Raw genomic sequence first — 16,306 nt, forward strand, 5'->3', positions numbered from 1 at the left:
GAGGTCAGGAGATCGAGACCAGCCTGGCCAACATGGTGAACCCCGTCTCTACTAAATATACAGAATTAGCCAGGCATGGTGGCACATGCCTGTAATCCCAGCTACTTGGGAGTCTGAGGCAGGAGAATCACTTGAACTCGGGAGGTAGAGGTTACAGTGAGCCAACATCACATCATTACACTCCAGCCTGGGTGACAGAGCTAGACTGTCTCAAAAAAAAAAAAAAAAGAAACTTTATTGTATGAGGTAGATGGATTTCTTTGTTAATTCCCTTATTAAAACAGAAGTTACAGTCATTCATTAGTGAACAAATCCAGCAAGCAGCTATTTGTAGTCAAACTATGGTGTATTATGTTTTCCCTGTGAATTTTTAGATTAACTTCTTTAGAGTTAATCTGAAGATTAACAGTTAATAAAAGAAACTGATTTACGTATCAGCAGAAAAAGAAGACTGTAACAAACATTCGGTCAACGGAAGCATTTACCATTATCATTTCATTATCAGTGTTATGTTCCGTTGGAAAGGACACTGTTCTAGTTAAAGAGAAAAGATGACTTTTCCTCACTTTAATTTTTTTTTTTATTTAATTTATTTTTTTTTTATCAGGGCACTGGCTTTATTGTCAGTAGATAGTTTCTGTAAAGGTGTGATTTTAGCACCCATTCATTATTTAAAATTCTCTTCTGGAGTAATCAAAACAAATTCATCTTATGTGTTTTGTTAAGAACATTGTTTTATCTTTTACATGTTTAGATAAAAGGAAGTATTTCCTTGCTTTAAGCTACTTGCAGTTTATTTGTCAAAGATTATAAATATTACTTGATTAAAACGAAGACCTTTTAAATGTTGGAATTTTAAAACATTAGATTTTTGACCTGACAAATAGGCATTAATCATAAAGTAAATGCTAATATCATACCACAAATATTTCTCTCCTCCTTACTCCCTCTAGTGGAAATGTAGCATAAAATTTATTTCCCACCTCCTACTTTCTTTGGTCAAATGTGCCTATTTATTTGACCTCAAAATCTAAATAAAGTTATTGTTTGACCTCAAAATCTAAATAAAGGATCTTTCATCCTTTTGAAGATCTCTTAATGTTTTTAACTCCATAAATAATAAACCAGAGTTTCAGTATTTCTTGTGGTATCACCCTGGGTTCTTAGAATACCTAAATCTCTTACCCCACCTTACCTTCTCCCTGGCAAGACTTCAGGTGCCGGATATGATGATCATAAAACAAGGATCATCTAGCATCATGAGGTCACGAGATAGGATTGGAATCAGAGCAAAAGCAGCTGTTCTTTTACTCTTACGTGGCTTATTCTTTAAATCTCACACACCAAACATTGTTTGACCGTTTATTATGCAGTAAAAGACTGTTGTCTCACCTGTGTATACCCAGTTTTATCTAAGGAATCCAATAGTAACCATAGTTTACTTCTACTAACACTTTTTCTGTCTGAAGGCAATAATTTTTAATATGATTTCAGATACCAATTAAAAATGATTTGTTTTTGAAAAGAATTATAGGGAAATAAAGAGCAATAGCAAATAAACAGAACAGAAGAGAGCTAGTGCAACGCTGTGGTGTAGGCAAAACAAACCAATCTCAGAAATAGTTTTTTAGCCTGGAAGTTCTAAGAGCACATTGTAGCACTCAAGTGAGGAGAGTCTCCCTTTGGCCCACTTTCATTTTTTAATCATAACAAAGCTCAGAGATGTACCAAGTAATACTTTATGGGCTGTAAGACTGCCAATGCCCGTACTTTACTGTATGTCTAAGAAAAGTATATCAAACTGGCCCATTAAGGAATTTCATCCACCATTGAAAATTTGTTGGTTTTTTTTTTTTCTTTGGATCATAGTCACCAATCAGGAATCAAAAACAAGTTATCTGCTTTTCCCAGAGCGAAGAAGGAGGGTTTACGTGCCCATGGAAACTTTCTCTTTTAATTAAAAAATAAAACTGATCTTTCGGTCATAAAAAATGCTATGAAAACACTAACATTGTCATTTCAGAATAAAACTGGGAAGTGATTAATTGAACCCAGATACCGAGTTTAATAATGTGAAGATATCCAAGTTTTACATTTATTTTATTTTATTTATGTATTTATTTTAAGACAGAGTCTCGCCCTGTTGCCCAGGGTGAAGTGCAGTGGCATGGTCTCGGCTCACTGCAACCTCTGCCTCCTGGGTTCAAGCAATTCTCCTGCCTCAACCTCCCAAGTAGCTGGGATTATAGCCATGCGCCACCATGCCCAGCTAATTTTTCGTGTCTTTAGTAGAGACGGGGTTTCACCGTGTCGGTGAGGCTGGTCTCGAACTCCTGACCTCATGATCCACCCGCCTCAACCTCCCAAAGTGCTGGGATTACAGGCGTGATCCACTGTGCCCAGCCTACATTAATTTTAATTATTTTATGTACCTTCTGTTAGAAAGTTGGACATGCAGGTATTTGTGCTATTGCTAGAAAAGGTGTAATTTTTTAGACATCTTACTAAAATATCTTTTGATAATTTTTTAGCAGCACTTATGTACAAACCTTTCTAATGGCTTTTTGGCATTGTGCTTTTTTGTACTGAACATTTAAATATTCTCATGAGTTCGAGAAAATGCCTTAATATACTGTTGTTTTGCTGTGTCTTTTAAAGTAACACTGTTCCTTCTATTTCTCTAGATATCTATGCATTTATGTAGGACCTATCATCATAGTGCCTAGGCACTATGTTTGATGTCAACCATAAGAGGAAACTTGCCAAGAAATATTGGTTTAATATCTGTCACTTAAGACAACAATTAATCTGTTTTCCACTGTTTGGATTCTTAAATTGTACTCCTTCAGCCAGAGGAGCTTACACTGCTGCTAATAAAGCTGAGACGGCAACAAGCCGAACTGAGTAGTATCCGGGAGCATACGTTAGCACAGCTCATGCAGCTAAAGCTTGAGGCCCACAGCCCAAAGGTCAGCTATTGAGAGATCTGTCTGTGTTGTCTGCCATCATTACTTATTTTGAACCACTCATTAGTTAGTATGATCAGTATCATTAGTATTGAGCATGAGCCCATACCATCATGGTGACAACCTTAGAATCTCCTATTAACCCTTTGAGAATTCTGCTTATTTATACATTACTGAAAGACAATACAGGTAGGGTGCATTTCTTCTTAGCCTTCTATCCACCCGCTCACCCACTGTCTTTGGTTTTGAGGAAGGAAATGCATGTAATACTTCATGTATGCATTAACTTCATGTTGTTATTCACTGAATACTATGACTTCCACATCTGATAAAACAAATATTGAGAAGTCCTATAATTTCTAGTAAAACAATGAATTGGAAATTCATTACAGCTTTAATAATACTGCCTTTGAAATGTTAAAGATTAATTTTTAAATGTCTTCTATTTTTAATGAATGAACTCATAACCATTTCTCAAAGGGTTTGTAGCTCAGGTTATATAAGAAACATCTTATTGAAAGAAGTAGTACTATATTACAGGAAATAACGTAGAAGTTCTAACAGTTTGCTAAAGCCATTTTAAGGAATTTTTCTGCTTAATAGTTCATTGTTCATATGCATGTATACTTAATTTCTTACAAAACAAAATATAATTTTATAATTTTATATGTCATCGGTACCATTTACAGGGGAGCATGTGCACAAAAATTGTTGTATACTGTGATATAATAGGTTATAGTAAATTACCTGTTTTTCTTATTTCAAAATTGACCTTTTCTTGAATTCCACATCCTCTTTCTCTATCCCTTTTTTCTTAATTGGTGCCTACTAGAATGAAATTCTTTCACATCATCTCCAAAGGAACACCATATATTTGGATCATCAGGTGGGATTCGTAGAGATTTTCTTACTTTTTACTGCTTAATGGAACTTCTTAAATATAGTACGGTTTTCCAGCTTACTCAGCTATTTCAGTCACTTCGAATTAATGACATGACTTTTACAAGTGACAGAATATGAAATCCTTGACCAGGTGAATTCAGGAATTCCATAATAAACAGGGAAAAAGGACAGGTTTGGAGGTAAAGGGGGATATAAATGCTGGGTCACCTAAAATTGAGAGCCTAAATTCTCTAGACTTCCTTCTTATCCCATTAAAACACCTACTCATTGAGGCTTATCTTAGCTTGGAGTTGACCTAATTAAAGGAGCAGACACCAAGCTGTGAATTGTCTTGTTGGAAGGCAAGATGGAGGGTGAATGTAGTACGCTCTGTTTTCCCAAAGCGGGGTCTAAAGATGAGCGAAGTCGGCCAGATACAGTGGCTTACGCCTGTAATCCCAGCACTTTGGGAGGCCAAGGTAGGCAGATCACTGGAGGCCACGAATTTGAGACCAGCCTGGCCAACATGGAGGAAACTGTCTCTATTAAAAATACAAAAATTAGCCTGGCGTCACAGTGAACATCTGAAATCCCAGTTACACAGGAGGCTGAGGCACAAGAATTGCTTGAACCCAGGAGGCAGAGGTTGCAGTGAGCCAAGATGTCGCACCACTGCACTCCAGCCAGGGTGACAGAGCAAGACTGTCTCAAAAGGAAAAAAAAAAAAAAGAGAAGTGGGGGGGTAGGAAGGAAAGAAGAAAGGAAGATGGGTGACGTGTATAGTGGAGGTGACTTTTAGTTGCCTGTCCTTATTCCCTGTTTGCTGTGTACTTCCAGTGTTTGGTTTTCGCCAACTTATGTGGAGCCAGTTTTATAGTGACCTACAGTTCCTAGCATTATCTCAGCGGTGATACCAGGTGTGGCTTGTTGAGGTGAATGTTCAAAACTGAAAGTTGCAATGGGCCGGGCATGGTGGTTCACGCCTGTAATCCCAGCCTTTGGGAGGCTGAGGTGTGTGAATCACCTGAGGTCAAGAATTTGAGACCAGCCTGGCCAACATGGCAAAACCCCATGTCTATTGAAAATACAAAAGTTAGCCAGGCATGGTGGTGCACACCTGTAATCCCAGCTACTTGAGAGGCTAAGGCAGGAGAATCGCTTGAGCCCTGGAGGCGGAGGTTGCAGTGAACCGAGGTCGTGCCACTGCACTCCAGCCTGGGCAACAGAGTGCGACTTTTGTCTCAAAATTTTTAAAAAGTGGCAATGAACAAGGAGTGACTCTCTCCTCTCCCATATTTTAGTTTTTATAAAATGCTCTATTAATTTTTAATTTGATAGGAATCTTTTTGTTACAAGACATAGTTTCTTTCATTGAATGCATTTTTTCATGTAAATTAAGCTAAAACTTATTCTAGCTTGTTTCAAAATGTCCAAACTTAAATATTTTATCAAATAAAGAGGTTACTATAGAAAATGTTGTAAGACAAATGCTTGCATATTTATATTTGTCTGTTTGAAACAAAATAGTAATGTGCTACTTTAAATTAGTTGTATTTAAAGAGGGATTTTACATTAGGATAACCCTTTGAAAAGTGTTAAATCATTTTTCTTATTTTAATTTTTAAAAGTAACATAGTTTTGTTAGTATAAAATTTATATATTTTCCACAGAACATTTTCGTCATCACTTTGCCCCATTGGAATGCTTTAAAAAATAATTATTTCATGTATCCAAATTTCAGAACTTCAATCCAGAGATTGAGGCCATTGAAATTTAACCCCAGTGTATATTATGCATTTTGAAAGCAGTCTAATAAAGACATGTTAGCTAATAAAATAGAAAACTTCATCTTCCTTCAAATTCTGTACTACCAGAAAGCTGCTAAGATACATGGGAAATAAAAAAAAAAGCCGGGCGTGGTGGCTCACGCCTGTAATCCCAGCACTTTGGGAGGCCGAGGCGGGTGGATCACGAGGTCAAGAGATCGAGACCATCCTGGTCAACATGGTGAAACCCCATCTCTACTAAAAATACAAAAAATTAGCTGGGCATGGTGGCGCGTGCCTGTAATCCCAGCTACTCAGGAGGCTGAGGCAGGAGAATTGCCTGAACCCGGGAGGCGGAGGTTGCGGTGAGCCGAGATCGCGCCATTGCACTCCAGCCTGGGTAACAAGAGCGAAACTCCGTCTCAAAAAAACAAAAACAAAAACTCCTTTGTATTTAGAGCTACAGATAGTCCTAAAAAATAGTGGGATATTAAAAATTAGGTTTAGAAAACAATGTTATAAATATGAATTTGAAGTTATCTGACATCTCAGGAAAGAAACCTTGTGGCTTACTATAATTTATTACGGACCTCTTTGAATCAAAGCTGGAATTGCGGAGACACAGAACTTCAGAAAAATTCAGAGGGGACAGGTAAATACATCAAAAACACCACCCTTTGCTAAGAAGCCCTTCCTCAATCACTTTCCCGGGTCGAGATTGTGTTTTATTCCTTTACCTATCCCGTTGAGGCTCATTCCCGTCACTCCTCTCTAAGCAGGCTTTGTTGAACCTTTTCTACTGCTTCATGCTTGTCCTACCAGTGACTTCTAAACATCCCACCATGTTACTGATCTCTATTCTCTCAACATGTCACCAAAGCTTTTCCAGTAATTTACCTGCAGTTAAAAAAAAAAATTATTCAATTTTTCAATTATGTGTTAATGAGAAGGATTACAGAATTGTTTGAATTATATTTTGTGTTTGAAATAAGACTATTTTGATAATGGCAAAAATTGGGCCATTTTTAGGTAATGATTAGATAGCATGTGAAAACATGGTGGAGACTTTGCCCAGAAACTCAGACATGCTTAAATGTATGTATCTTTAAGGTTTCCTAAAGAAAATCTCTCTTTAAATAATTGCATTAAAAATTTATGATTTCAAATAATTGCATTTAATATAAATGAAATTACTTAGCTTTGAACTGTTCTATATTTTATATCAGTAGTTGTGGCTATTAAATCATATAAAAATAGTTATTGATAACTTTGAGTTTTAATAAAATTTTTCATTCAGCTCAAACATTTCCAGCTTTTAATCTTGTTACTGCCAGTAACCTAACATTTTAGATTACCAGGTCTGTTGTTTTTGTGGGCATTATTGGCTCCCTGGGTTTATGAATTGATTCATAAGTTTTATATAACCACAAATTTGAAAGTAAATTATAAAATCTGAAAGAGGAAAAGGCTCTGGTCACATTTTATACTGTATATCATAACAAATAAACATGTACTTATCTATTCTCAAGCTTAGTCTGCCTTCCCTAATAGATCATCAGAATAACCTAAGACCAGCAACAAAATCCAGTTTTCCTCCTGCCCCTTGTGAGGCATTACAATAATCAAAAGCAAAACTGTAATTTATTTAAATTATGTTAATCCCTGTCACTATTCACAAAAAAGATCCAAAGAGTAGTCTCAAGAGTTGCTTCAGAGGTCAGCTCAATTCTGATGCTGCTGGAATGTTTAATAACAAATAAAAAATAAAATTACCTTATCTGAAAGTCTAAAGATTTACATATTAAACAGTCAATCCAAAAATCTTGACTTCTTGTGCCTGTAACTTCAACAAAATAGTTTGGTTCTCACTATCACCATTTATGAGGATGAACCATGTATCGAAGTGGTTTAAAAATAACAATAGCGTGGCTGGGCACAGTGGCTTATGCCTGTAATCCCAGCACTTTGGTAGGCAGAGGCAGACGGATCACTTGAGGTCAGGATTTTGAGACCAGCCTGGCCAACACTGTGAAACCCCGTCTCTACCAAAAATTTTAAAAATTTTTAAAAATTAAGTTGGCACCTGTAATCCCAGCTACTCAGGGGGCTGAGACAGGAGAATTACTTGAACCTGCAAGGCGGAGGTTGCAGTGAGCCAAGACTGCGCCACTGCACTCCAGCCTGGGCGACAGAGTGAAACTCTGTCTTAAAAAAAAATACATATATATCTATACTAACTACATGGTAGAATTTTCTTCAGTTTTTTGTTTCATTATGAAGTACACTATTACAGTTTGTGTATGCTTCCATATCCCAGATTGTATATTATTCGAAGTCCACATTTATGTAAGACTAGCCCTGGTTCGTCATTTTTGTGAATTTTAAGATAGCATTACTGTATACATAGAGTAATCCCAACTATATTCTTTATATATCTCATCCGTGCTCTATGTAGAGAATGAATTAAATACACAGTACATCAGTAACTCATTTTCTTCTCATTCAGCTTAGTTGTTGCTGAATATTGGAGATACTTTTGGTTATAGTTAAGTGAAACTTGCTAACTTCATCCTAAAATGCATTTACTGAATAGATTAAACATTTATTAGCTTTTCCCATGTTTATTTTTCTGCCTAACAGAATATAAAAGGGGTGGAGGAAGCCATAAGCAAAGTGTTGCCCTTCCTGTGTACTTGCCATGAGGTTGGAAGTAAATTTCAGATTATCAGCAGTTAAAGCAGGGTCTCCTCCCCTGAAAAATGAAGTATACTGTTGCAGTTCTTTGACAGTGCCATAGTGGCTGGTTGTTATTTTATGAGGGAAAGAGAAAATTTTGGGGAAAAAAAAATTTTTTTTTATCAGAACAGGGCAGATCAAGCATAAGCTGCCTTACTGAGCAAGCATTTTATTATTAGGAGTCCCTAAAAGGTTCCACAGAGCCAGGTATAAGTCATTTGTTTGAAACAAGAGTAACAGGTTTCCAGGGGAGCTGATTGTAGCCAAACCATTTGATAATATTTGGTTATAAGATATAGAAAGAGCATACTGGTTGTTTTGGCTCCTTTACCCTACTGGTTATGAAGCATTTTTAATAGTATCCCTGGTGGTTAGATTCCCAAGCCAGGCCATGAAGCACAGTATTTTACTCTGCGCTATATCTGAAGACTAGACTAACAATATCACAAACCCTATCCACATTGAAGAAAACATCTCTCTTAAAAATGTATTCAATGTGGCTGGGCGCCGTGGCTCACGCCTGTAATTCCAGCACTTTGGGAGGCCGAGGCAGGTGGATCACCTGAGGTCAGGAGTTCGAGACCAGCCTGGCCAACATGGGGAAACCCCGTCTCTACTAAAAATACAAAAAATTAGCCAGCGTGGTGGTTTGTACCACCCACTACTCAGGAGGCTGAGGCAGGAGAATTGCTTGAACCAGGGAAGCAGAGTGAACCAAGATCACATGACTGCACTCTGTCCAAAAATAAAAAAGAAGATGGACAGGAGGGACAGAGATGAAACCCAAAAAATTCTTGAACAGGATATGAAATAATGGCAAAACTCTAAGACTTAATGGATTAGATTAGAATTTAAAATGCAGCCGGGTGTGGTGGCTCATGCCTGTAATCCTAGCACTTTAGGAGGCTGAGGTGGGCAGATCACGAGGTCAGGAGATTGAAACCATCCTGGCTAACACAGTGAAATCCCATCTCTACTAAAAATACAAAAACGTAGCTGGGCATGGTGGCATGTGCCTGTAGTTCCAGCTACTTGGGAGGCTCAGGCAGGAGAATCACTTGAACCCGGGAGGCAGAGGTTGTAGTGAGCCAAGATCGCGCCACTGCACTCCAGCCTGGGCAACAGAGCAAGGAGCAAGACTCTGTCTCAAAAAAAAAAAAAAGAATTTAAAATGTGTCTCATAAATTGGCCTGATCGTGCATATATTGTTATCATGGGTCTGTTCTTACTAGTAATTAATCTGTCCTATTTTTAGCTATATGTATTTTTTTAACCTATCTTAGTGCTAACTGGGGAAGACCTCTGTTTCTTGGTGTTCTCCAAACTGAGAATTCATCTTCATCTATTCGTCATTTTACTAGCTGTAACTGTGTGAGTCTTCATCTCTAACCTCACTGGGTTTCTCCCAGAGAGCAGAGTCTGTAGTGTGGGCTTTCTTGATGTGGGCTCATTTGCAGGGAATTTCTTTTGGGAAATGATATCAAGCTACGAGAGAAGAGAGTAAACAAGGAAGGAAGGGATATTTTATCAACTGCCGTGGGCAACTTGGGCCTTATCGGACAGTTGCCTGTTAACAAATAAGTAGAAACACTGCAGAATTACCCAGGTGAACAATAGAAGTAGGAAGCATTTGACTGGCTCCCATCCTCCATTAAGGATTGCCCTATGAGACTAACTCACCACCACATTGAGGTTATGCATACATGGAGTTCCCATACACAAAGTGGCTGACTCAACAATAGCTGAAACAAAAGTTGTGGAGAGGGGCAGAAGAGCTGTCCAAAGCATCTCTCCACAGTTTCAGTTATGTGTACCTCTAGTTGCCTGCGAAGATATCCATTTGGAGTTTCTGCCTTCAGCACATCCTCAAGGTAAGAAAAACATCTTCTGTCATCTTTTTTTTTTGAGACACAGTCTCACTCTGTTGCCCAGGCTGGTGTGCAGTGGCGCAGTCTCAGCTCACTGCAACCTCAGCCTCCCGGGTTCAAACGATTCTCCTGCCCCAGCCTCCCGAGAAACTGGGATTACAGGTGCCCACCACCACACCCAGCTAATTTTGTATTTTTATTAGAGATGATGTTGGCCAGGCTGGTCTTAAACTCTTAACCTCAGGTAATGCACCCACCTCAGCCTCTCAAAGTGCTGGGATTGCAGGCATGAGCCACCACGCCCAGCCCAAAGCTTGTCATCTTTATCCTTCAAGTCCCTGACCAAAAAGCTAAAGCAAAGAAAAACATGGTTCAGAGTATCTGTTACTATTAAGTTTGGTCATATCACAAACATTTATTGAATACATCATCCTTGAGAAAGAGCTCACTGGGCTTGGAGAGCCATCAGCACTCTTGCTTTACTGTCGGCTTAGACGTGGAACTTAAGGCTGGCACCTTAAAACCCCCAAGGAAAAGGAGGATAACACACAGAGAAAGTGAGGCCCAGTCTCCTCTACAGGCTATGGCTGGGACAGCCTGACTCCAGTCTTTCACAGTCTGACTGACTGATCAGCAAGAAGAAAAACAAGTGGCAGACTACCTGGAAGGACCTAAGGTATGACAAGCCGCCTTGGCATCCTGCCTGCCACTGCCTCACTGTAATGATGGAGATTTTCCAAATTTGTGAAAATGGCAGAATTAAGTCAGACAGGTGCCTGGAATTGTATAGTGTTCTTCTAAAATCTTGTCTGCCCAACATCAGCATGGATTAAAGTTAAACTGATAACTTTAAACTGGAATCAAATGTACTTTAAAAACAGTTTTACTGAAAACCAAAAAATCATGAGATTCCATAGAACTATCTGAACAGATTTTTTTTTTTAGCTGATTACATGTTGGCATGGTGTTTGGTCAAGAAAACAAAGACTATCATAACACCTTTGTATGCGAGATCCCTCATTACCCTTTAGTCAGCAATAATAAGTTCCTTAACTTATTATTGTTGGATAATAAGTTCCTTAACTATATGCCTGTAAGCCACCATTCTAACATTTATAAGAGTAGTAATGTGAACCTTTTAGGGTTGTTGAGGATTAATTGAGGTAATATCTATAAACACAGTAAGAGGAACTAGTAACCTCTCAGTAAATGGGAAGTCTGTGACTGCTGAAATTGAAATTATGTTCAATTGCTCATTTAATCTTCCTAAAGGTCCTGCCACATTTCATCTTTTAGCCAACTCAGGAAATTTCACAAACTCCTTTTGCCCTACAAAAAAAGTCTCTTTTTATCATGTAAGCCTTCGGTCTACCACCAGGACATCACAATTTGGGAAGTAATTCCTCCCCCATAAACCCATTTCTCCAGCCAGTGACTCACCATTTCTCAGATACTTCCAAAGCACTGCCTTCTCTGCATGGGTGTGTAGTGCCTGTTCAACCCTACTGTGTAAGTCTCACCTTACAGTTCAGAAACCACTATCTTCTGCAACATCCCACTTGTTTCACATGCACAGGCTCTTCAGCATACGGACCACTTACCTTTATCCCCATTTAATCAGATTCCATGACTTGCTCAAAATCATAAGCTAGGATAAGAAATCTTGTATTCATGGATTTTCTTTCATTTTTAACAAATTTTAACTTCTTTCAAATTTAATGGGTTAGTCTGTTCATAGAGTTTCAGGCTGCTATCTCTGTTACCTGAGGAATATCAGCTTCTGGCTATGGTTCTAACAAGGTAGCAAAGTGAAAACAAAATTTCCCTACCTTTTCTCAAATGCAAAATAGTTATACAGTTCTATTTTTATTTATAAAATATTATAAATATTATTTTGTAGTTACAAAATTACGAAAGTAACTCATTATAGCAGGCTTTGCTTTTGGCTTAATTTTACAGTAGGTTTTGCCTCTATCTTAATTTTATGTACATTTTTCAGCAAGTTTATCCATTCTGCAAAGATTTGTGGAACTCAGTGTAAGGCACTATGCTAGTGCCTACAATGTAGAATTCTTGAATTATTTTCAAGACCTGGAAGGAAATAAGTTGAATATAAATGTGAAAAACATTTCTAAAATGGACGAATAGGTGTCATTATGTTGTTGAAACATAAGTTGATAAATCTTTGAATTAATGGTGGTAATTCAGCTACTCAGTGCTATTTGTAACTTCATAAGAACACAGTTAACCATTAATAAAATCTAGATCCTTGTATCTAGAAGTTATTTTAATTTTGATTTAAAATTCAAATATATTCTAGAGTAGATTTATCCATGCCAAGAACAAGTACCTTTTTGACTAACAGAGATATAAGATTTTCACTTTGGGAATGTTTTGTCCCTTAAAAATGGTAGATTTTAGTGTATCCTTAAAATATTTGCAAAGGACAGTTTCAAACCTTATGTTCACAGTAAAATATTTTTTTAATTGATCTTGCGTTCTTTTAATATTTTCTGTTTCCTGTGGATGCCAGGAATAAACATAGTAGTAGCCTTGCTTGAAATTAAAGGAACAATGATTAGGAAAAGGCCATTAAACAAGGAAAATATATTAAGCTACTGAAGTAAAAAAAAAAAAAAAAAATCAGATCTGTAAAATTTATCCATAGCCAAATGTAAGTAAATTAATTGGAATGGCATTAGCCCAGGCCTTCAAAGTTTGCTTTCAAATATACTACAGGTATATTTGAAAAAAAAAAAAGGGGGAAATATAGTCTAGCTATATCTTTATAACAATAGTAATTTTTTCAAGTTTTACTTAAAGGAAAAACATTTAGCATAGATAATTTATTCAAATTGCTTTAAAACTTCTGAAGTAATCTCAATAACCCCTTCAGTTATAAAGGGACTTATTTACATTCTTCTATTACTGAAGTCACTTCAGATTTCCCTGCTTCCTGTTAAAGAGTGTTTTCAGTAGGTAGTCACACCCTTCCATCTCAGGTTCTTGGACTTTCAGATGTGCCTAGGGAAAGAGTGGAAGGCAAATTTACATTGTTGTTATCTAAATGACCTATTTATAAAGACCTCCCCACCCCCATTCCCTAAAGCCTTTATCCTGGGCATGTCAAATTCTTTAGCTTTTAAGTTTTGCTGCACATTTTAAGACTTTATTGATGTAGACACAGGAGGACATTCTTGAGAAATGGAGTCTTAAGTGATTACCCCCTGGGGTTTTTTGCTTTTGTTAAGACAGATTCCCAACTTAAAAAGTCTTTTCTGAAGAAGTCAAGAACTCAGGAAAAAGTCCCTTTTCCACGTAAATGGAAAATGACAGCAAGAGATGGATCTTCTTAGTTAATAGTGAAGGACAGAAGCTTTGCCCTGTTTCCACCCAGACTGTTCAAGAAAAAGGAGCTATTAGCACGGAATTCAGACTCAAGTAAACTAAGTTACAAGACAGCTTGAGCAAGGGTTTCCCCTTCTGTAAATGAGATGCAGATCACAGGAAAAATCATACTTACTTTACCGGCCTAGATTTTTTTTTCTTTTTTTTTTTTTTTAGATGGAGTCTCCCTCTGTCGCCCAGGCTGGAGTGCAGTGGCACAATCTCGGTTCACTGCAACCTCCCGGTTCAAGCGATTCTCTTGCCTCAGCCTCCCAAGTAGCTGGGATTACAGGCATGCACCACCATGCCTGGCTAATTTTTTTTTGTATTTTCAGTAGAAACGGCGTTTCACCTTGTTGGTCAGGCTGGTCTCGATCTCCTGACCTCGCGATCCGCCTGCCTCGGCCTCCCAAAGATTACAGGCGTGAGCCACCACGCCCAGCCGTCTTTTTTTTCTTGTTGTTTGGTTTTTTTTTTTTTTTTAATAGTATCCTTTCTTGCAGCTTTGTTGTTTTGTTGTTGTTGGAGACAGGGTCTGGCTTTGTCACCCAGGCTGTAGTGCAGTGGCAATCATGGCTCACTGCAGCCTCAACTTCCTTCGGCCTCAGCTACCCGAGTAACTGGGATCACAGGCCTGCACCACCATGCCCGGCTGCTTGTTTGTAGAGACGAGGTTTCGCCATGTTGCTCTGCTGGTCTCCAACTCCTGGCCTCAAGTGATCCACCTGCCTCGCCCTCCTGAAGGGCTGGAACTGCAGGCATGAACCAGCGCGCACGGCCAAGACCTTTTCTCTTAAGAAAAGGAGTAACTGGCTGGGCGCGGTGGCTCACACCTGGAATCCCAGCACTTTGGGAAGACAAGGCGGGCGGATCACCTGAAACCAGGCTTTCGAGACCAGCCTGGCTAACGTGGTGAAACCTCGTCTCTACTAAAAATACAAAAAAGTAGACAGGCATGGTGGTGCAGGCCTGTGGTCCTAGTCACTCGGGAGGCTGAGGCAGAAGGATTGTCTCAGCCCAGGAGGCGGAGGTTACAGTGACCCGAGCGAGATAGCACCCTTGCACTCCAGCCAGACTACAGTGCAAGACTCCGTCTAAAAAAACAGTTATCCATCTTTGCCCAGCAGACCTCAAAACTGATAAAAAGGCCAGGATTAAGTATCAGATTTTCTAAATAGTTTTTCTAGTCATTTGGGCTTAAAAATTTCAAGTAAAAATATGTTTTTGTTGTAAACAGAAATACACTGGCATTACCTAAGTGCATTTCCAAGATGTTTCCACGTATGTTTTCATATTTATAGGTGGAGTTAATTATGAAAACTCGGCTTGGAGGCGATGTGGGGGCGGCGGTTTTCTTGCGTCTCCAGCTCGCGCGCTGTTTTCCGCATGCCCGCGGCGTGCGTCGGGGCAGAGAAACGCAGGCAGTGGCAGTAGCTGCAGAAGCTGTAGCATCGGACACCCTTTCCCGCGAACTGGTTTCTCATCCCCTCCCCACTGTTTGTTGTGTTTGATGTGTTAAAGCAGGAGCAAGAACGTGAGCAGTACCCTGAGCAACACTACCCTCGTCCCCAGCACCGCGGGCCCGGGCCTCAGCGGTGGGCCAAGTGGCGGAGGTGGTGGCAGCGACACCGAGGTAATAGGTGACTAATGTCTCCCCGAGTGCTAGCTCTGAGCAGATGCAGACTCTCGGTTTTCTAGGCAAGATGGACGAATCGCGCCTTTTCCCGCTGGATGATTCACCTTTGCCAGTCTCACCTCGTTAAGTTCCATGATCCAGACTCAGCAGTTGTGGCACAATGTCTGACAAACACCGTATTCCTGACAGAGCTTTGATGGCCTACCGTATGCCGAAGGACTTATTCTTGATAAGGTTAAGTCTTTGTCCCTGTTGGCACCAGCTAATGCAATGGCAAGTGTTCTGCATGGTGAGCTCTTGCCTACTCCTAACGCACTTACTCAGACTGGCGCTGTTCCACTGGCTGCTTTGGGGACTCCTACTCTTGATCCTGCCCTTGCTGCACTTGGGCTTCCTGGAGGAAACCTGAACTCTCAGTCTCTTGCCACAAATCAATTGCTGAAGCTTAGGAGTACTGTTGATTCCCAAGTTGAATCATGTAGCTGCTGGTCTTGTTTAACCAAGTACAGGTATTGATCAACTTGCGACCTATGCAACTTACTACCATTCAACTTTCCGACCACAATCCATAGCCACGACTGCTCCACGTCTGGCAGCGCAAACGTTGCCCAGCTGGGCGTACGACAGTGCGGACCAGCTTCTGGCAGCACTACCATCTCCGCGTGCATATAGCCTACTCAACTTACGACCAAATCATGTTACTACCGGTCTGTCAGAACCAATCATGGCCGTAAGTCGAGTACTGGCTGTATGAAATTGGATCCCGCTAGTAAGGAAATAAAGGAAGCGGCCAGGCACGGTGGCTCAGGCCTGTAATCCCATCACTTTGGGAGGCTGAGGTGGGTGGATCACTTGAGGTCAGGAGTTTGGGGAGACCAGCCTGAACAACATGGTGAAGCCCCGTCTCTACTAAAAATTCCAAATTAACTGGGCATGGCGGTGCATGCCTGTAATTCCAAATACTTGGGAAACTGAGGTAGGAGAATCACTTGAACCCAGGCGGTGGAAGTTGCAGTGAGCCTAGATCATGCCATTGCACTCCAACCTGGTCAACAAGAGCAAAAC

The 16,306-nt window shown here is 39.6% G+C and overlaps 1 protein-coding gene and 1 pseudogene across 11 annotated transcripts in view; both read left to right on the top strand.

Annotated features, from left to right (window-relative positions):
• Window positions 1-16,306, top strand: part of PLEKHA5 (pleckstrin homology domain containing A5) — a 240,820-nt gene that overhangs the window by 160,623 nt on the left and 63,891 nt on the right. For 7 of the 11 annotated variants that reach the window (XR_005200281.1, XM_037738472.1, XM_037738473.1 and 4 more), the window contains 2 exons: window positions 2,850-2,969; window positions 3,799-3,852. The exons of 1 other annotated variant lie outside the window; for it this stretch is intronic. Coding sequence is in view for 9 of the 10 variants with exons in the window: in XM_037738472.1 (XP_037594400.1) it covers window positions 2,850-2,969; window positions 3,799-3,852 (174 nt within the window). In the remaining variant the exon portion in view is untranslated. Of the gene's footprint in view, window positions 1-2,684; window positions 2,817-2,849; window positions 2,970-3,798; window positions 3,853-16,306 lie in introns of those variants that run through there. 3 more of the 11 variants (XM_037738486.1, XM_037738491.1, XM_037738503.1) reach the window with 2 other exon arrangements.
• LOC108303553 overlaps window positions 14,941-16,306 on the top strand; it is a 3,047-nt pseudogene continuing 1,681 nt past the window's right edge.

The sequence above is a fragment of the Cebus imitator genome, unplaced genomic scaffold (assembly GCF_001604975.1).
Source record: "Cebus imitator isolate Cc_AM_T3 unplaced genomic scaffold, Cebus_imitator-1.0 Scaffold2, whole genome shotgun sequence".
Classification (NCBI taxonomy): Eukaryota; Metazoa; Chordata; class Mammalia; order Primates; family Cebidae; genus Cebus; species Cebus imitator.